Source organism: Peromyscus eremicus, chromosome 8a (assembly GCF_949786415.1).
Source record: "Peromyscus eremicus chromosome 8a, PerEre_H2_v1, whole genome shotgun sequence".
NCBI lineage: Eukaryota > Metazoa > Chordata > Mammalia > Rodentia > Cricetidae > Peromyscus > Peromyscus eremicus.
In genome coordinates this window covers 37,349,780-37,371,346 of record NC_081423.1, presented here as the reverse complement: position 1 = coordinate 37,371,346, position 21,567 = coordinate 37,349,780, and the positions used below count along the sequence as shown (strand labels likewise).

The 21,567-nt window shown below is 50.1% G+C and overlaps 1 protein-coding gene and 1 long non-coding RNA gene across 3 annotated transcripts; both read left to right on the top strand.

Moving 5' to 3' along the window:
• Window positions 1-2,640: 2,640 nt before the first annotated feature.
• On the top strand, window positions 2,641-4,626 carry Csf2 (colony stimulating factor 2). 2 transcript variants are annotated; one of them, XM_059269918.1, is made up of 4 exons: window positions 2,641-2,790; window positions 2,878-2,919; window positions 3,637-3,762; window positions 4,519-4,626. In XM_059269918.1, the coding sequence occupies exons 1-4, from the start codon at window positions 2,641-2,643 to the stop codon at window positions 4,624-4,626; spliced, it is 426 nt and encodes a 141-aa protein (XP_059125901.1). The 2 variants fall into 2 exon arrangements, with proteins under 2 accessions (XP_059125901.1, XP_059125900.1); XM_059269917.1 differs by having other exon boundaries at window positions 2,641-2,806; window positions 2,885-2,919.
• Window positions 4,627-10,951: 6,325 nt separating this feature from the next.
• Window positions 10,952-19,087, top strand: LOC131916031 (uncharacterized). Its single transcript, XR_009380491.1, has 3 exons — window positions 10,952-11,093; window positions 16,599-16,697; window positions 18,839-19,087. It is a non-coding gene; the product is annotated as an uncharacterized LOC131916031 (long non-coding RNA).
• The last annotated feature ends 2,480 nt before the right edge of the window (window positions 19,088-21,567 follow it).

Genomic DNA, 21,567 nt, shown 5'->3' with positions numbered 1-21,567 from the left:
GTGATAAGGATCCCGGGGCAGCCAGCGATTCTGGTTCCCCCAGGGCCCATGTCAAGGGACACTCCCAGGAAACTCCTTTCAGAGGGTTCTCTCCTGGCCTTGTGGGTCACTCCACCCATCTGGTCCCCACCTCCGCCCTGCCACAGCCCCACCGAGGCCCTTGAGTCAGCAAAGCTGTCTGATGTTACTGCCGCTTCTTTCCACGTGTGCAGTCTAGGAATCCCTGCCCGTGTTACCGCCTCCACCCTGATGTCATCTTTCTAGGAGAAAGATACGTATCTGCCCACAAACTGCATCCCCAAACCCTTGGAGCTCTGCCCGTATGCACCAACTTTGGCTTTTCTCCCTTTCTGCTATTCCCCAAGGCTTTTGGCCACTTCCTTGCCACATGTTGCATCCGGGAAACATGTCTTTAGCAGCCGTTCTGACCGTCGGTCTTTCTTCCTGAAGGACTCTGGTGGCCTTGTCCTGAGTTCCACCTGTTTTCTGACCCGTGAAAGTCCTCACTTGGGTCCAATTTCAACAGTCCACTGAATCAGCTTCTTGGGCCCGAAAACACGTTGCTTAGCCTAGAGGCCTCCTCTCCTATCAAAAGGGCACTGCCAGAAACCCAAAGGCTCTCACAAAGCAGGTGAAATAAGTGGGGCTCACATTAGAGGCACCCTTATGTAGCACCTCCTCTGTCTTGACACGCTCCTGTGAGTACATGCACATCTAGCCCCACCAGCATACCCAGACAGACATATGCAGCGCCATGCCCTCCGACTTCCTGCACGGGAGGTGTGGGCCGGATCCCTTGTGCAAACACAAACACGTGCTGTCTTCTCCAGAACCCATTGTGAAAATCAAACACTTGTTAGCCCCTCAAGAGCCTGCCGCTTTTCCAGAAGCAGTTCCTGCTTCCACAGAAAGGCCTCCTGAGGGGGAGGTGGGCCGGAGCAAGGGGCTGTTCAGGAAACTACTAAGCCTGGGAGAACTTGCTGGAGAAGCCAGAGGCCCCTGCGCCCGATACCCGGCAGCTACCATCTTGCAGTCAGCCTCAGAGGCTCCAGGTGGGACCGATAGCAGTGGCGTGCCCTCTTTGAAGGGGCAGGCTGACCTGAAGAGGGGAAAGAGGTTCACATAACTCAGAGGGCCAGAATCAGCGGTCAGACTGGGGGGCTTGACCTGCCCCAGCCAGGAGCTCCAGCCACGCTGTGAACCTTTAGGATTGAACATGCCTTTGTAAACTGGGATCCTAAGAAGTCAGTTGGGATGGCACCATAAGAGAACATGCTGTAGTCTGGCTGGCTTCTATACTCTTCGATGTCATTCCCTCTGCTCTCAAGGTCAGGGCGATGGGGGTGGCCGGGAGGCTTGACTGGGCCAAATTTGCCCATGACTCTGTGTCCGCAGTGGGAGTCTGTGGAGACCATCATAGAACTGTGCCATTTGGCTAGACTTTATCTAATTAGATAATGGGATGGGCTTGTGAGAGGTCCAAATCTCAGAAGAAGGCTGGGGAGAGAATGGGACAGGGCTGGGGCTGGAATGAGCCACCATTCCAGAGGTCCAAATCTCAGAAGAAGGCTGGGGAGAGAATGGGACAGGGCTGGGGCTGGAATGAGCCACCATTCCAGAGGTCCAAATCTCAGAAGAAGGCTGGGGAGAGAATGGGACAGGGCTGGGGCTGGAATGAGCCACCATTCCAGAGGTCCAAATCTCAGAAGAAGGCTGGGGAGAGAATGGGACAGGGCTGGGGCTGGAATGAGCCACCATTCCAGAGGTCCAAATCTCAGGAGAAGGCTGGGGAGAGAATGGGACAGGGCTGGGGCTGGAATGAGCCACCATTCCAGAGGTCCAAATCTCAGAAGAAGGCTGGGGAGAGAATGGGACAGGGCTGGGGCTGGAATGAGCCACCATTCCAGAGGTCCAAATCTCAGAAGAAGGCTGGGGAGAGAATGGGACAGGGCTGGGGCTGGAATGAGCCACCATTCCAGAGGTCCAAATCTCAGGAGAAGGCTGGGGAGAGAATGGGACAGGGCTGGGGCTGGAATGAGCCACCATTCCAGAGGTCCAAATCTCAGAAGAAGGCTGGGGAGAGAATGGGACAGGGCTGGGGCTGGAATGAGCCACCATTCCAGAGGTCCAAATCTCAGAAGAAGGCTGGGGAGAGAATGGGACAGGGCTGGGGCTGGAATGAGCCACCATTCCAGAGAGAGGGTACGGCTTGCCTTGAGGCCTCCAGGGACAGCAGGCGGGATGCAAACAGGAGCCCCACTCCTGTCTGCCAAGCCCCGCCCCAGCCACTCCAGGCCAGGAAGTCCAAATTTGCCTGGAGGCCCCTCAGAAGGAGAGGATAGCCAGAGGCTGGGTCAGACTGCCCAGGCAGGGTGGGAGAGCCCCCCAAGGAAGCAGGCAGGTGGGTTGCCAGTTCTTGGAAGGGCTCATTAATGAAAACCCCCAAGCCTGACAACCTGGGGGAAGGCTCACTGGCCCCATGTGTAGCTGATAAGGGACAGGAGATTCCACAACTCAGGTAGTTCCCCCGCCCCCCTGGAGTTCTGTGGTCACCATTAATCATTTCCTCTAACTGTGTATATAAGAGCTCTTCTGCAGTGAGCCCAGTACTCAGAGAGAAAGGCTAAGGTCCTGAGGAGGATGTGGCTGCAGATCTTACTTTTCCTTGGCATTGTGGTCTGTAGCTTTTCTGCACCCACTCGCTCACCCGCTCCTGTCACCCAGCCCTGGAATCATGTCGATGCCATCAAAGAAGCCCTGAGCCTCCTGAATAACACGCCTGACATGGAGGTGAGTGAGGGAGAGGGTTTGGCTGTTTCCAGACCACCTGCTGGCCCGTGCCTGTCAGCTTGGTAACATGGCCCTTTCCTTTTACAGAATGAAGATGTGGAAATTGTCTCTGAGGAGTTCTCTGTCCAGGTAAGCTGCTTCCCTCTGATGTAGCTTCCCAGGGTCCCTGCAGAGCTGTTTTAAATAGTCCTTTGCAAGGTTGTCTTAACTCCTGTCAGCTGACTGCTGGGCGGAGGGGGCAGAGTCTGGGTAGTCAAGATGTCCATAGCCATTCCTCTGCGGAGGTCATGTGCACGCTTTTATCGTCCACAGCCATGCCCCTGTGGCGGGCAGTCATGTGCAGTCTTTTATCAACTGAGCAATAAGTTTGGGCAGAGCTAACATTCAAAGGTCGGGGATCTGCAGGGGATGATGGGAAAGTGAGAGTCACTTTATGAGATGGTCTTGTTTACCTCGAAGTCTTCACTGTGCCCTTTGACCATGGAGAGAGGATATTGACGACAGAGGGGGTACAGAGGGGTTTCTGGAACAAGGCTCGCCCACAAAGAGGCTTGGGGGATTTCCCCACTCTATCCAGCCCCTTCTCCTAGAATAGTAGCAAGTGGCCTTCGCTTGCAAAGTTAGGGGTCTCGGAACTGGGAATCTCTTGAGGTAGCAGACTATAGAATGTGGCCATGCCAGCTCAAAGTGACCTGGGCCGGGCAGGGAGAAGGGCAGTGGTTAGACAGTGTCATGACTAGACCCATCCTGTGCCACTCGGTGGGAACATAAAGGAGTGAAGAGAAAGTAGCCTGTATTCGGTGAGCACTTGGCCTTTGCTTATCAATGAATGGATACTTCTCGCAGAGGCCAACATGTGTGCAGGCCCGCCTGAGGGTATACGAGCAGGGCCTACGGGGCAACCTCACCAAACTGAAGGGCACCTTGAAAATGATGGCCAGCCACTACCAGAAGAACTGCCCCACAACCCCGGTGAGTGCACAGCATTAGGGTCCCAAAGCAGGACTGTTTTGTTTCAGTCTGGGAGGGTAAGGCCAGTGAGGAGGGACCTCTGGCTGTTCAGGATCCTGACAAGTGTCATTGGACAGGTCACAGGAGCCCCTCAAGAACAGGCCATGGCTCCTGTTCATCCCTAGAGGCTAAGCTGAGGAGCAGCAGAGCCCCGCTGCTCCCGGCAGGAGCAGGAACCACCCGCCCTTGTCATACATGTCATTATCAGGCGTGAGGTCAGAGGTGAGGCAAACCCGAGGAAACTCAGAGCTTGTCCAAGCCCAGAAGAGCTAGCACGTAGGCACCACTTCCTGACAGGGCTTTCCTGTGGGGTGCCCATATTCCATGGATACAGGGATGGGGCTCCTAGAACGGGCAGACACCCCAAATATTCCCCTTTTCTTTTCCTCATGGAAGAGTAAGTCCTGCGCCTCCTTAGAGGCGAGGAGATGCCTCCAGCTGGCTGGCTGCCTCTCACCTGGAACCAAAGAGGCTGCCCCATGAATCTAAAGACGGGGCAGGCCTTCTGTCAGGGCACAGTCCCTGGATGCCATCGGCAGATCTGTGCATGCCCTAGGCAGCACCCAGGCAGCGGTATAGTCACCTGATCCTTTCAAACGGGCTTCTGGCCTCTGAGTTCTCAGTGGTACAAAGAACTACACAGCTACTTCCCTGTGTCACCCACTCACCTGGACTCAAGTGCTTTTTTTTTTTTCTTTTCTTCCTTATCCCCTTCAGAAAAATGACTGTAAGACACACATCACCACATATGAGGATTTTGTAGACAACCTTAAAGGCTTTCTGTTCGACATTCCCTTTGACTGCTGGAAGCCAGTCCAGAAATGAGGCGGCCCAGGCCAGCTCGGATCCAACCTCTCAGATTGCTGCTTTTGCTCCCTGCAAAATGAGCCAGGAAAGCAGGAGTTCTGCCTCGAAGGGACCGAGGGTGGGCCACAGCGACATCAGGGGGCAGTACAGACCTTCTCTGAAAATGCTGACTCTGTCACAGCAGCGGGGGACAAATGAGGGGGATTTTCTACCGATGGGGACCAGTAATATTTATTTATATATTTATATATTTTCTAAAAATATTTATTTATTTATTTATTTAAGCTCACAACTGTATTTATTCAGGATGTCTATTACCCTAATAATAAATTATTCGAACTTGTGTTTGTGTGGTTATCTGGTTTATTTTTAAGAGGGGAGGAATTGGGGTGGTAGGTGGTGGTGGGGTAGCTCCTGGGGTAGGGAATTGATGAGGGGCCATTGCTGTCATGGTCAGAGGGAGGTGAGATCAAGGCCTGGGTACAGCATGGGCCTGGGTACAGTACTCATATGCCTTGGTAGAACTTCTGGGGTGCTCAAGAGCTTCTGCTCCAGAGAAAGGACTCAGGGTTCACCAGGATATTGAAGTAACTGGTTCACAGACCTGGCCCAGAGAAGGGGTGTCATCCTTTCTAGGAGATAAGGGGCTTCTGGTGTTGGTGGTCACTGTCTAAACAAGTCAACCCTGGCATCCAGCAAAACTACAGTCTCCCTTTGAGACCATGGACTCTGTGTCCCTATTCTGTCCTCACACTTGGGGCCTCAACCACTTAAAGTAAATCAGCAAATAGACTAACTGTTCAGAGAAAAAGAAACCAAACCACAGGGGTCAGAGCTCAGCATATTCACCCAACTTTCCCCCAAGTGGGTGATCTTAATCTTTAGCAGTCAGAATGTCAGTTTGGTGTATGTTGGGGCAGAGCTATAAGGTGACACTTTTCTTATTAGGTTTTTATTTTTCCATTAAATTTTGACTCTCATTGGTATTTTCTACTAAAACCCAGAGCCTTGGGGATAAAAGAAATGCAGTTATCCTGTCTTTGCTTGACAACCAGGCTGAAGATCTTGTCCCCAATTTGTTACCCTGTGTTTCTTGTCAGGACCACCAGGAAGTGAGTGTGTGCCCAAAGCTGGGGACTGGGCAGTGGGACCAGCCTTCTTCCTGCAGTGGCCTGAGGAAGCTGGCTGTTTAAGGTCCCTGCAGGTGCTAGGATGCAGTGATCACCCACCGATCCCTGTGCTCCAGCCTGCAGAGCATGATGGCTCAGTCCCAGCCAGACATCTGCTTCAGGCAAAAAGGCCATGACACCATTTGCAATTGCAAATAAAAATTCTTAGAGCAATCCCGAATCTCAGCAAAGAGAAGAATCCATGGAGCAATAAGGTCCCCTCTGTCTTCTTCAGAAGCCATTGGTAACTGATAAGCGGCATCTACACTTCCTTAGACTCATATGCACATATGTAGGTGCCCTTCCACTGAAATGCTGTCAAACAAGCCAAGCGTAGATTTGCTGTGAGTCACCTCTGAGACTATGCATCTGTGTATGTTCCTGGCTTTTGTACTTTGGGGGTCAGAAAGGCATTGTGCCCCAACAAAGGTAGCTGCCATTGGCTCTCCAGAAAAATCACGTGACTCTCTGTGCTGATATTGAGCAAGAACTGTCTGAGGACTAGAAGACTTACCACATAGGTCTGACTTTCCATCAATCCCCGCACACTCACGCCTGTGACCCTTCACGACCAACTTCTCTTATTTGCGGGCCTACTTCAGTAGACCCCAGAACACCAGTAAGGTAAGAAGCGTCTAACGCCTTCGACCTTTATGCCCACAGCTGAATGGGGAGAGAGGGATTACCTTGATCAGCAAACAGGGTGGAGATAAAAATGAGAAATGCTGAGGATTGGAGAACAGAACCTCTGGCTCAGTCAATCGACAAGCCAGTGGCCAAGTGCCGAACTTTGCCAGCCTCTCCAGACACCCTCCCAACATAGCCATCCCAAGGGGAGATGAAGGTATCCATCACTTCCACTGCATAGCCTGCAGGATCCACAAGTCTCCTGTAAGGTCTTTGGTCCAGGGTGAGCAGGGGTGAGTGAGAAGGGTGTCTGCTAGTATTCTGCGGTGCAGGCCCACCACCCAGGTGCCTCTACCCCTGTTTTAGGAGCTTTGCTATGGAAAGTTTACAAAGGACTTCACCTCTACCCTGAAGGAGCTGTCTGATAGATATGACAAGCAGGACCCACACTCAACAAAAATTTACAACGACATGAAACTCCACACAGAAATCTGCATAAAGCTGGAAGTAAGTTGCTGCTTGCTTTGAGGGGAACCTGAGACTCCATTTGCTTGCACAACAGCATGGGATCCAGAGAGACAGAGGTCCTTGAACACTACTTGCCTCTCCCAAGGTGGGGGATTCAAGCCATACAGGTATCCTTTGGGATCATCTCAAAGCCAAAAGAAATCTCCTCGTTGACAGGTTAGAGAATGGGGAGTAGAAAACTGTACGGAGTTGGAGGGGGGTCAATTCAAGGATACTTCTGGGGGTCTCTGCCTGTGTCCTACCCAGGATCCAGGTGGGGCAGGTCTGAGACAGGTCAAACAGGTTGGTCACTGACTCAGCTGGACAAAGGAAAACCAAGCCCGTTCCAGGTTGCTACACCCTTGAGGCCTCTTCTGGGCTGAAGAGCCCCTTGGAGAGCCTTGAGGAGACTGCAGTGTGGGGGAACATGAAGAGACACGACTGAGCTGTGCTCTCTTTGCTTGCATGGTCCCACGGACCCCTGTTTTCTCACCCTCGAGACCTTATCTGGAATAGCACATGGGATCTGCATCACATTCTTTGCTTCCTTCCCACCGCTCTGGTCCTCAGACTCTAGATCTCAATGTCATAGGTGGTTCCCTACTCATGCTCAGACACGGGGGGTGGGGGGGGTGTCTCCCTGAATTACTCCCCTGTGGCTGGCAAGGCAAGTTTCCTTTGTTTTTTTCCTGTGAAGAAGATGATTTTGATCATGTGTTCCTCCAGCCTTCAGATCCACCAGAGGACTGTATTACTGAGCAAAGTGATTTCTCAAAGTTCAAGGAAGCCTTAAGAAGAGTTGTCAGTGCCGGGCAGTGGTGGCGCACGCCTTTAATCCCAGCACTTGGGAGGCAGAGCCAGGTGGATCTCTGTGAGTTCGAGGCCAGCCTGGGCTACCAAGTGAGTTCTAGGAGAGGCGCAAAGCTACACAGAGAAACCCTGTCTCGAAAAACCAAAAAATAAAAAAAAAGAAGAGTTGTCAGCCGGGCGGTGGTGGCACACGTCTTTAATCCCAGCACTCGGGCGGCAAAGCCAGGTGGATCTCTATGAGTTCAAGGCAGCTTGGGCTAGAGTGAGTTCCAGGACAGGCGCAAAGCTACACAGAGAAACCTTGTCTCGAAAAACAAAACAAAACAAAAAAAGAAAAAAAAAAAAAGAAGAGTTATCATCTCCATAGAAGGATGGAAATCATGTCAGAAAACTAAGGGCAACTTCTGGGGCTCCATCTTTTCCTGGGGTTGGAGCTGAAGGAAATGGGGTTGGAGGGGTCTCAGAAATTATTTGCAATGGGTAGAGAAGAGATGGGAGTCTGGTGCTTGGCTGGGAGACGAGGCTGTGGGTGAGCCATAGTGGAGAATACCTAAGACCACACATCTGTAACTTATCTGTTAGTGCTTGCTGCTTCAATAAAGCCTGAGTGTGAAAAAACTGGGTACAGCCTTGCCTGGGGCCTCATGGACTGGGAGGGAGAGGGAGGAAGCATGAAACACTTTCATCATGAAGCACTTGACCTGGAGTCCTCCACACAGGAAGTACTCCTTTGACTGCTTCCTGTTCCCTCATCTGATCCAAATCTGATCTTTTCCCAGAATCTCCTTCTCAGCCCAATACCTACCCACCTCCAAGACCCAAGCATGAAACATATGGCTTAAATCATTTCCTCCCTTGTTCTCAACTACGGCTCCTGGGCAGCTCCACAGATCCACCTCCACTTGTCCCTGACCCAGAGTGGGGCCAGGGAGACTCTCATGCTACCTACTGAAGATTAGGTATAGTGTAGGACTTGGCCAGAAAGGATGTCCACAGAGCTCAGGAATCCTTACACCCCCAGCTCTCCCAGCACCAGAAGAGGGTTATCTACCCACTGAGTAAAAGCCCCTCATCTGGCCTATATAACACTTCCCAACACACCCTCCCAACACTTCCTGGGTGTCTGGTATGACATCTTATCTTTGACCCTTAACACTTTCATCTCCCACACCCACAGCCAGTTTTGCTTAGGTCTTGAAGTGCTGGTAGATAGAACTCCCAAACTCTAACCCCCACCCTCAACACCAGCCCTCACCCTAATCATTTGGACAGTTCATTGGGGATGCCTGGGATTACCCTACAATTCAAACAGCTTCCCACAACCCAAAGCTCTGAGACCAGAGCTTCAACAAGCTAGAATAGAAAAGGCTCTGCTTATCCCGAAGTGCAATTAGCTGCCATGAGACAATACCTGCCTCCTGACAGGCTGTGTCCAGCTGTGAAGGCCATCCGCACACCTGCCATCCCTGCCAATGGATGCTGGGCCACAACTTCTCATCTCTGTCTGGAGATACCAGATACCACAAAGGCTAGAGATCAGAAATGGGCCCAGGCAAAGTTGTCTGGGTATCTCAGAATACAGGAGACAATCCTGTGGCTCTGGGTCAGGTGTCCGGGGCTGCTACAGGGCCAGGGGCCAAGGCTGGTTTCAGCTTGGAGAAAGACGTGGTCTGGCTCCTAAAGGCTGTGAGCTCTTGAGTGAATGGCACGGATACTCAGCATTCCTAAGGCCGCTCCTCTGTAACTAGCAGTCAAGTCTGCCTAGGGCTGCTGGGACATCCTTCCAGGACCCACTCCTTTATGTCATTAGCTTCCTGTGAGTTGGTGTATGGGTTCTCTGACCTTGAACTCCTGACAAAGCCTGAGGCACCTGTAATGGAATTGGGAACTTGTCACCTCCACTGTTTGCTAAGTGACCTTGGATGAATCCCTTAGTCACTTAGCTACAGAGTTCACAAAGGTAGGATGAACTTCAGCACTGGAGGCCACACCTCAGCCTGAGTCCAAGAGCTTCAGTCAAGCTGAACTGCTGCAGAGCATCAGGCTCACTCAGGGGACACTGAGGTCAGAGAGCATGTGGAGCTGGGAAGGCACAGGTACAAAGGGGATGAACTATCCCAAGTCCTTAGTCAAAGTCACCGGACAGCCACCCACGAAGAGACAGGTCCTGCAGGGAGGGTCTCTTGGGTTTTCTACGCGCCACAGTTTTCCCTCTAGGTAGGCTCAGCTCTGCATGTGGTGGTGGGAAGTATCCTGGGGCTGCACACATAAGGGTACTGTTCCCGAGAGCCGTGCGTCTGAGTCCACAGCTCCCTGCACTTGGGTTTAAGAAGACATTGCTCTAGTGAAAAGCTGGGACTCTGGGATGGATACTCAGTCCACAAAACATGACCTTGACCTGACATGGTCTGGGTTAAGCCCCGGGCACTTCCTTTCCCTAACAGGCCAGGGACCAGGATAAAATTGTAGCTTCTATAGGTGGCACCCAAGAGTAGGCCTGGCTCAGATGAAATGTGTTTGGCTTCTTTGAGCCCATCTCGAGCCCAGGAGGGACAGTAGGGCTGGCTGGCTGAGAGACAGACACATCCACTTATCCTGACTTTCTAGAATACTGGAATAGCCCCACTCACCCCAGAGGCCTCCTGGGTGTTTTTCCTCACAGTTATCAACAGGACTCTAAGAAATCCATGAGAGTAGCCATAGGAGCCTTGCTTATGATGGGCCTGAGAATTGGACCAACCCATGGACAGCCTCATGCAGTCTTTGAACACAGTGTGGTCACAGAGAGGTAACACAGGAGGGAAGATTCACCCACAAGAAGGGACAATCTGTCTGTCTAGGATACAGAATGATAGACTCTATAATGGCTAATTTTGGTTGCCAACTTCATGCACCCGGGGAAGAGGAACCTCAACTGAGGAAACGCCTCTCTCAATTTGCCTGTGGGCATATCTATGGGGTATTTTCTTCATTGCCCATTGATGTAGGAGGTCCCACCCCAGACAGATGATGGCAACCCCTGGTTGGCCTGGGCTGAATAAAAAAGGTAACTGAACAAGCCAGTAAGCAATGTTGTCTCTGCTCCCATTCCTGCCTTGGATTCCTTCAGTGATGGACTTCAACCTGTAAACAGGATAAACTCCTCTACCATGTTGGTTTTGGTCATGGTGTTTATCACAGCAACAGAACCCCAAATTAGAACAGATACTAGGTTACCATGGCAACTCAGAGAGGCTGCTGTGAAAGGCCCAACATGGTACCCACGCTGAAATGACCCCACATGGGCCAAGAGATGGAACTGGGACAAGATGTGAGGAGAGGCGAGAAGAGACCTTTCTCCATGACTTCCTGGGGAGAGATGCTGCGTCCAAGGTCAGTGGACATCACTGGATCACTTTCCCTTTGCTCATAGTAAATTTGCATTTTCAACATCCCTGCATAGCATCTGAAGAGTCCCCAAATGAGTCGTTCAGCCAAGATGCTGAGGTGAGCTTGCAATGGCTAATGTAACAGATCCTCCCAAAGGACTGGGGCAGGAGACAAGACGCCCCTCAGCCTGGACACTGAAGAGGTTAATTGGCTCTTCACTGGTAGTAGGCAGCACCATCCTTGGAGTGTACCTGGAAGAGGGGCGAGGTGTCATTTGGCATCCTCTACCTCCCCACCACCAGAATCTCAGGTGCTGACAGCCCTCAGGCTGCCCATGTGGCCTGTGGCACCAGGCTCTAAATGTTCTGGACTGGCCCTGGAAACCAGGTGTGCTGTGTTCCTGAGCCCTTCTTGTGATCCCTGGCTGCCTGCATATATAGGTGTTTGGTGGCCTGAGTCTGTCTGAAGGAAGTGGAGGACAGGGTAAGGGAGACGACTTAGTGGGTAGAATGCTTGCCAGGTAAGCATGTGGACCGGAGTTCAGATCCTCAGTGCTCATGTAACCTCAAACCCAATGCTGGGAGGCAGAGACAGGAGAATGCTGGGGACTCTTGGCCAGCCAGTCTAGCCAATCAGATAGCTTCGTGGTCAGTGAGTTACCTGTCTCAAAAAATAAGGTGTAGAGTGACATTGGATATCAACTTCTGGCCCTTACTTGAGACTGCACACACACGTGTATACACACACACACACACACACACACACACACACACAGCAGAGGCAGGACCACAGGGATCAAGCACAGACTGTATCCACACAGCTGCAGGTTTGTGTTGAGGCACATGCCAATCAATCATTATGGATCCAGCACTTCCTGACCTGGAACCTTCCACACTGTTTCAGTTAAGACATACTGGGTTGATTTTGATCTCTGGCCTCATGTTTCTTATATGTGTGGTGGGGTACAGGCATAAATGGAGGGGCCCCAGCCCCAGCCAGCCCACCCTGACACAAGAGGCCTAGAAGCTGTAGTGACTGAGAGAAAGAGAGAGAGAGAGAGAGAGAGAGAGAGAGAGAGAGAGAGAGAGAGAGAGAGAGAGAGAGAGCGCCCAGTGCAGGCACAGGGAGGCCACACACTCATAGCACACAGGGCTGTTGAGTAACAGCAGGCCCGAGGATAGGGACGCGGCCCAGGGGAGACTTTGGGCCTACATTCTCTAGAAGCTCCCCACCTTCACACCTCAGAGAGATGGGGACTTCCTCAGAATAACATAGGAGGTGAGCCAGACAGAATTCTTAGCCTGGCCCATAGAAGCCCCCTTGGTGGGCCCTCAGGAGGGCTGCTGGGTGCAGGCCTCGCCCTCACAAATGGATGACCAATTTCCCTTCTGTGAAGAGACCCTGAGACCCGAGCTGCCCGGAAAGCTGCAGGTTCGGGGGTATTTTTCACTGTGGTTTGAGATGTGAGGAGTGAGACAGTTTCGTGTTGCTGCCACTGATGTTATCACCAAACTGACTGGCTCTGTCAACCTGCAAGGATTAACAGCGGCCCTTTCCCTTTCCCTTTCCCTCTGAGGGACCGTGAGCAAGCAGCCCGGGGCCTGAGATCAGTGCCACCTGGGCCTCATCCCGGGGGGAAGCTGGCCTGCTACACACTGCTCTACATGTCAATCATCAGTATACAATCAAGTCTGTAAAATGTGCACAATTTAGACTTTTCACAAATATCCACATCCCTAGAACCAACATCCAGAGAGTAGAACATTTCCCAGCAGCCACTAAGTGCCTCCACTATCCCATCATGAAACAGTTTTTGATATTCCTGGTCTTCATTTCAGCGGAAGCCTGAGCTCATATTGTCTTTTGGGTCTGAGCTCCTGTTACCACGTAGTATCACACTATACAACCATCCCACGATTTACTCAATTCTAATTTTTTTACGTTTACTTATTTAGTGTGGGAGGATTACATGTGTGCCACTGTGTAGTCAGAGACAACGTGTGGGAGTAGGTTCTTTCCTTCAACCATATGGGGTCTGGGAACCGAACTCAGGTCTTCAGCCTTGGTGGCAAGCGACCATCTCACCAGGCCAACTATCTCACAGTTTATTTCTCCGTTTTACTGTCGATGGACAGTTAGTCTGTTTCCATCTACGGCTAATAATAAAGTCACCTTGGGCATTCTGTACGTGTGTTTGGGTCCTTAGTGTTTCCACTCTTTGTTTTAATTCTGAGTTTGGTGTGGAACTGCTGGTCACAATATATGCACGTTAGGTTTAAGAGAGGGCACTAAACATTTTTCTAAGGCAGACTTTGAGAAGCAAGATTTTTTGGCTAGACACTGCTTACCCATCTCCAACATTGGGTCTCCTCTCTTTTTCACAGGCTGCTTCCCAAGCACCCTTATATCACTAGGAAGGTTCCTTTCCACTGTCTATCATTGTCAACATTCTGACAATTCCAACTGTCAGGAAACAAAACACAAATCCGATTGAACCCTAACTCGTATCCCAGGCCTGCCCTGGGAAGCAAGATTTACAGGCCAAGGTGATGTGTACACAGTATCTAGAGACAGATTAGGTGGTTTATGGTTTGCTAGTGCCCATACCCACCCTTTCAATCTCATGGCTAGGAAGATGCTACCTTCATTCCCAAAATCTCCTTATGGGAGGTCAAAAGGGTTCATACAGGGTCCCTTGACATGGATACGAGTGATTGCTAGGGCCTTCGTAGGACCTTTGTTGATGAGGTTCAGGCCTCAGAGCCTCTGGGAGACTCCAGGGAAATTAGCCTGCTTCTATGCTATGTAGAGAGACCACGCCAAGGGACAGAGCCCCTGGGCACAGTCCCGGGTTCCTCTTGGGAGGCTGGCGGTCACAGTCCCCTGTCAGTGCCCTACTGTGTCCTGATGCATTCACTTCCCTGGCCTCTTTTACCTCTGCCTACTTCTCTCTGTCCTTATGGCCTTACTCCAACTCACCTCACGAATGCAGGTACCTCAGACTTTCAGAGGCTCACACCTCCCATTCTCCTCTCCACAGCTGCCACCCATTAATTCACCCTGGAAGTATTCATGGACACCTGTGGAATATCAGGGACCATGGCGGGCACTGTGGGACTCTGAACCCTGGAGATGTTCACATTTTAGGGCACTGCCACACTGGGTTGCCTGCTAACTCAGGGTGAACTCTGACCTGGCATAAGACACTGCTCTCCCACTCCGGCCCCCACAGTCCCACTGCTTACCACCCTGTCGCCTCACATTAGCCCTGAGCCGCAGAACACAAGCCAGCCACAGTTCTGCTCACTGGCCCTTCTGCCTGGAATGTACTCCAGCCAAGTAGCTGACATCTGGCTCCTAAGAAGACAGAGTAAGATCCAGGAAGGTGGAGAGATGTCCCACTGGGCACTGCTTCCTCAACATCCACTCTGGAACTCGTTCCTGGTCCCAGAGGTGCACTGCCACCTGATTTTCTGGGGATGAGGGGTTTCTGCCCTATTCCTCAGGTCTGAGGAGGCTCTCACCCTCTAGGTTCCAGATATGGCTATTTCCCAGTGAGGAAATAAGCCTTTCCTTGCCTCTGATTCGAAGAAACACTCACAGATCTTAGGGAAACAGGACAGGAGAGGTAATGTAAAGCTTCCAAGGTTTAGAAAATGCTCTTTGTGGGTTGGGAAGATGGCTCAGCAGGCAAAATGCTGTCTACCAAGCATGACCACTGGAAGTCAGTTCTCCAAGATCCATGTAGTGGAAGAAGAGAACCAAAGATGTCCTCTGACCTCCACACATGCACTTCGGCATGAGTGAAAAGTAAACAGAGAGGAGGCTTGTGGGGGATACATTTTAAAAAATTTTTTAACAGAAAGAAAATGTCCTTTGGGGAAAAGCCTCCTGGGAGCTCTGAAAGGGTACTAGAACACAGACAGGATGCTGTTATGCACGTGAGAGGTGAGCCAGGAGGATGCTCTGGGCCCGGAGCCCACAGCTAGCTCTTTTCCCACTTAGTGAACCTGGGAACCACCTCAAAGGAAGCAGCAGGATGGAGAGAAGCCCAGCTCTTTGGCAATCTGTCACACTTCCTCCAGCCCAGAAGCTGGGGCAGCCCCAAGCTCTCCTGGCACCTGCCCAGCCTTTTCCTCTAGCCAGGGTGAGGTCATGTGCTGGGAGCGGTGGCCAGGGAGACAGCAATTGCTCCCAGGGCCATAGCTCCAAGTCAGAAATGACATAACAACAGATAACTCACCATCCCCTTTCTCCCCACACCCTAAGAAACCCCGACTTCCAGTCCAAGTCCCTTCCCCCACCGGATTCTCTCCAGGCACTTTCTGATGGTCTTTTTCAAGTCCTAAATGGAAGCACAAGTTCCGTATTCCATCAAGCCTTGGGGCCAGGGCTGTGGATCTGATAGACACTAACACCCGACCCATGGACTCAACGTCCCCTTGGCATCCCAACCAACGTAAAAATAAGAGGGAACTACACACCTCTGCTTGTGCCTGGCCCATGGCTACTCCAAAGATTCCTGTGCCTGTGGGCACCATGGACAGACAGACACTGGAGCTCTGGGAGCAAACTGAAGGGCCATGATCTAGGACTCCCGGCTAAGATGAGTCCCCATGGTGGGAAGGAGTGTCTTCCCTTAGAGCTCACAGGTTGAGGGCCCATAAGTCACAGGGAAGCAGACAGATGGACATCAAAGGTCCATGACAGTGAATGAGAAATAGATAAATGGACAGATAGATGGACATGATCGACAGCCAGAGCTGCAAGGGTCAGATGGAGAGACCAGTTGGGAACTTGGGCAGTGACTTATTGAACGACAGAAAGGTAGGTCATGAGACAGAGAACTTCTAGCATGGAAGGCGCAGCTGAGAGAGGAGGTTCCTGAGAGAGCTGGAGTCACAGCTCCATCAGACACAGCAAGTATCCTGTTCACAGTCCCCCTTCCTCTCCACACTCAAGATCTCTCTGCTGGAATGACCCCTCACCTCTAGGTCATTTCTCTCGCCGGGACAGTTTGCGGCCCGGGCACCATTAATAGATGACAGTTCTGTCTCTGAACACAGAAGGCTCAAAGGTTCCCGTTTGGACACAGTGATCAGATACACTGAGACTCTTGGGGCCCTTCTATTCATGTTTGCTATGCTCCCTGACAAGTGCACACACACACACACACACACACACACACACATATGTATGTGTTAAATTCAGGATCCAGCTGCCTGTCTCAGGCTGGGTTCTCTGGAGACGGGACCCTAAGACGAAGCCCAGTATGTTTATGGGAAGGAGGGGAGGTAGCAGGAGTAAACGAAGGAGAACCCGGTCTGCTAGGCAGTCATGACAAGTATCTCAGCTGACCCAGGGAGGAATTCCAGAGCTGGCACAGCCTGCCAGTTTTCCTGTGACAGGGTGAGGAAGTAGAGCCTGTGTGTCTTTGTGTTGATATGGAACTGGATGTAAGTTGCCCATGGAAGAAGGCATGACCTCACATGTGACAATTTTCTTCAGCTCAGGAAATTCCCAAGGAAGAATGCCTGCCAACAACTGTCATCCTCCAACAGAGCCTGCAAACACGGACACGCTCTTGATGCTCGAAGGACATTCTGGGTAACATATTTCAGTACCTACCGCAGTCTGCCCCCACAAGGTCCACTTCCTTCTCTCTCTCTCTCTCTCTCTCTCTCTGTCTCTCTCTTCTTTCTTTCTTTCTTTTTCTTTTACTTTTTCTTTCTTTTTTTTTTTTTTTTTTTTTTTTTTTGGTTTTTCGAGACAGGGTTTCTCTGTGTGGCTTTGCGCCTTTCCTGGAACTCACTTGGTAGCCCAGGCTGGCCTCGAACTCACAAAGATCCACCTGCCTCTGCCTCCCGAGTGCTGGGATTAAAGGTGTGCGCCACCACCGCCCGGCTTTCTTTCTTTCTTTCTTTCTTTCTTTCTTTCTTTCTTTCTTTCTTTCTTTCTTCTCTTTCTTTTTTTCCTTTCTCTCTCTCCCTCCCCCCTCTTCCTTCCTTCTTTCCTTCCTTCCTTCCTGGTTCTTTTAAGGAATAACACTAAAACAAAATAAGATATAATAAAAAACTAACATATCAAAGCCAGACAAAACAAACAAACAAACAAACAAACAAACAAACAAACAAACAGAAGGAAAAGAGCCCAAGAAAAAGCACAAGTGTCAGAGGTCCACTCATTCGCACACTCAAGAATCCCATAAAAGCTCTAAACTGGAAGCCATAGCATATATGCAGAGGACCTGGTGCAGACCCATGCGGGCTCTGTGCGTGCTACCTCAGTCTCTCTGAGTTCACATGAACTTTGCTCATGTTCACTTAGACGGTCTTGCTTTCTTGGTGTCCTCCACCCTCTCTGGCTCTTACACTCTTTCTGCCTCCTCTTCCATGGGGTTCCCTGAGTCCTGAGAAGAGGTATTTGATGGAGACATCCCATTCAGGGCTGAGTATTCTAAGGCCTCTCACTCTCTACATATTGTCTGGCTGTGGGTCTTTGTATTTTTTCCAATCTGCTGCAGGAGGAAGGGTCTCTGATGATGGCTGAGAAAGGCACAGATGTATGAGAATAGCAGAACGTCATGTATTACTAATCTTTTTTTTAGAACAATATTGTTTGGTTTTACCCTAGCCCCCAAGGTGATCTAGTCTCTGGTTCATGGTCACCCAAGCAGTGTTGGGTGTAGGTTCCATCTTGTGGAGTGGGCATTAAGTCAAATCAGATATTGATTGATTATTCCCACAAGATTCACGACACCATTGCATTAGCATGTCTTGCAGGTAGGGCACCACTGTAGATCAAAGGGTTTATGGCTGGTTTGGCGTTTATGTTTCTCTTTCGAATCACACAAAATAGCTTCCTGTACCTGGAATGTAGGGGTGAAGGCTCCATGTAGGCACCAGCTCGACTTCTCCAGGTTCGATGAGTTGTGTAGGTGTTGTCTTCAGCAATGGGGCCTTGCTGTCACTTTGTGGAGAGCAATCTATGTCTTGGCAACAGCTTGGGTTGTTTGGGGATTCCCATGGGACCCTTTTGGCTAACAATTCAATTAGATGTAATCTAATCCCAGTACTGGAAGCTTCATTTGCTGACAAGAGAGAGCCAGTTGGGACTCTGTCTCCTCCATTATTTGGCAGCTTAATTTAGATTACCTTCACACAGACACACACACACACACACACACACACACACACACACACACACACACACACTTTTTTAGGAAGTTTCTATGGTATTTGGTTTCCATATTACCCCTCAAGTGGCCCTTACTTCAGCTGTCTCTCCCTATGTTCTCTCTCCTTGTCCCTGTCTCCCTCCCCCTCCCCACTTGATCCTCCTATTCTAGCCCCCACCCCATCCATCTAGAACTATCTATTCTATTTCCCTTTCCTAATGAGATCTGTATGTTCTCCCAGTCCCTCACACTATTAGGCCCACTTCCCATAAGTCCCAGAATTCCAGAGCAGCACTATTGACAACTGCCTAAGTCCTAACCTGCAGTGATTTCAAAGTGTCATGATGCAAGTACTCTGTCACCAGGTTTCAAGCTACCAGTGGCTTCAAAACAGCCTGGCAGAAATTTAGCAATTGACTCTCACACTTAAGTAGCTAGCCCAGCATGTCTGCAATGTCGTTGGCCATCTCTCACTGGGGGAAATCGGAACGGGGAAAGTTGGTAATGAATTAGAGCGGACCACATGGCCACCACAGATATCAATCATTTCCTCTTCTGCTCTCTACTCCAGCTTCCCTTCAACCTTGGCACTGGTCTTCATCTGGCCCCTTGCTGGTGGCATCTATGAGTTGTCTGATCCCAGGTCTCCTCTCATCTCAAGGTGAAGTTGCCAAATAGAAAAACGAAATACTGGGGAGCCTGAGAAGATGGCTTTACCAACTTAAACTGCTTGCCACATATATGTAAGGATCCGAGTTCAAATCCTTGGCACCCATGTTTACAAAACAACAACAACAAAACCCCGGCAAGTATGCTGACACATGCCTGAATCTCAATGCTGGGGAGTCAGAGACAGGAAGACCCTGGGGGTCGCTGGCCAGCCAGTCCAGCTGAATTGGTGAGTTTCAGGTTCAGTGAGACTTTGTCTCATGACACAAAGTAGAGGACAAATGAAGAAGACATCTGACATCATCCTCAGGCCTCTACAAGGCGTATGTGCGTGCGTGCGTGTGTGCGTGTGTGTGTGTGTGTGTGTGTGTGTGTGTGTGTGTGTGTGTGTATAATATATGTACCAAAGTCCTGAAGCTGATCACTTGGGAGAGGAGATGCATCCCTCTCACTCCCACTGTGTAGCCTGACCTCTTCCTTTTAATCAATGTAAGCACTCCCACCTAGATGGTGACTCTTCTCTCCCTGGGCAGAAGGAAGTGGAAGTGCTCTGGCAGCAGCGTTCACTATAGTCCAACAGGATTCTTGCTTTGGCTTTCAATGGAAATACTTCTTCTCAGGGAACCAAGACCACAGAGCACTGATGGGAGGCAAAAAATATTCCAAATGGTTCACCAGGGATGATCCTATCAGGGACCATTCCTGCTTCTATCCCAAGATGCTCATGTATAGCCTATTACAGTGTTTAATTAACGGTAAGAATTGTGGCCTTGAGGAGCCTATGACCCTGTAAAATGTCACTTCCAGATTGTTCTTCCATGATGCCTTCCATTGGTCATTGCCCAACATGCTATCAGATTGACAGCATTTACGTGGTGGGGTCTGTGGGGAGCAGCGATTCCATGGTTTCGGACTCTCAACTTCAATGCTGATGTATTATGTGGAGTCCTATACTAGTAGATCAAAAACTCTGAAAGGCCCTGGACGGTGGTGTTGTCTGAGTCCCTGCAGGGAAAGGCAAATCTGCCGAGGGTTGGACTGATCAACCGAGGCTTTTCCTGAGGCTCTGATGTATGGAGAAGGACCACACTTGGCAAAGCCAGGGATAGCCTGAGGCCAGGGCCTTGGGAGTTTGTCCCTGAGGCCTTGATGAGTGGAAAAGCAACTGTGTTCCTTCTGTTAAGCCAGGAATGTTCTTGGACAGAGATGGTAATAGCCTGTGGCTTTAGATCAGGAGGACTCAGACCTTACTACCATATGAGGCTATGGTTATCAGTCCCAAGGCTGCTGCTGTGTGCTCCATCTGTAATGTTCTTGAGATAACCCTGTGTTCCCCTTAAGCAACATTGTTTGACTCAGTCCCATTTTATGACAGTTTCTGCTATCTTCATCCCATTTCTCCTATGGAAATAGTATATAAGATGCTATACTTCTTAATAAGCTTGCTTGGCATAAGGCATAACTTTGGCAAGACCTCCTGATCCCAAACTTATCTGTCTCCTTATCTTCTGAACCCCTGGTCCCCTTTCCCAGGACACTGTCCCTGAAGAACGACCTGTTGGTCCAGGTCACAAACCCATATCTGGAATGTATGTTTGTCTTTTAAAAATGACTCATTGACTCTTCCAGGTTATAAGAGGATAGAGCTAGTTAACTAACAACCACATAGTTTATTGATAACTTCAAAATCCAGTATTATATCTGCATGTATTTATGCATGTGTGCATGGTCCTCATTAGTTGGCATTAAAGGATCACTCATGAAGCGATAGGTATGAGCCAGGATGAAAGTTTGGGTGTCATGAGATGGACAGTGCGGGGCTTGTATGACTTGTACTATCTCCAGTCCTGTTGATGTTGAGTACAAGTGTATTATCTCTAGCTTATGATCAACTGTTGCTGCACTCCGGTTTTTGAGGAATCTACTCTGAGTAGTTCTTGCTGTATAGACACTTCATCGAGCCTTCTAAATTCACCAGGGTTCAGCAGTCTGACAGGTGTTTTCCAAAGGTGTATAGTCTCCAATATAGATGTGGATGCTTTTTAGCATAGAATCAGATGTCTTTGGGGCCCACATGTGGAACTATTTGAACCCTGGCCTGAAAATACTACAGAGATCTTTCCTGCCTGGATGCCCACCCAAAGGAGGCAGGATTTTATGTAACTGCCAGATATATGGGTCAGAGTAATAACCTCAGGTTATTAACCTCTATAATAGGTTACCTCTGTCACCCTAGAAAGCATGCCACAGCTGTTCTTTCTTCAAGAAGGGAAGCACACGATGTCATAATTTGCCACATACTTCTTGGGAAATTTCCTGGCATGCTCCAGGATCCATGATCATGATCTCTAAACAGCTTACTGATGTGATAGCCTCTGGTGCCCAAAGGCCTCATCTCCTGGACTGCCATGCCTTGCTATAGCCAACTGGTCTAGTGTTATTGATAGGCCAAACCAGTAGGATATTATAAAGGATGTTCCAGAAAGTTCAGAACCTTATAACAAAGGTCAAGAGAATCAACCTTGTCTGAAAAATGTAAGCTTCTTTGACCCAAGGAATGCAAACCACATCCAGCATAGAATGAAAAGAATAGTGTCACCAGACCAGGGGCCAGCTGCCCCATTGCCTAAG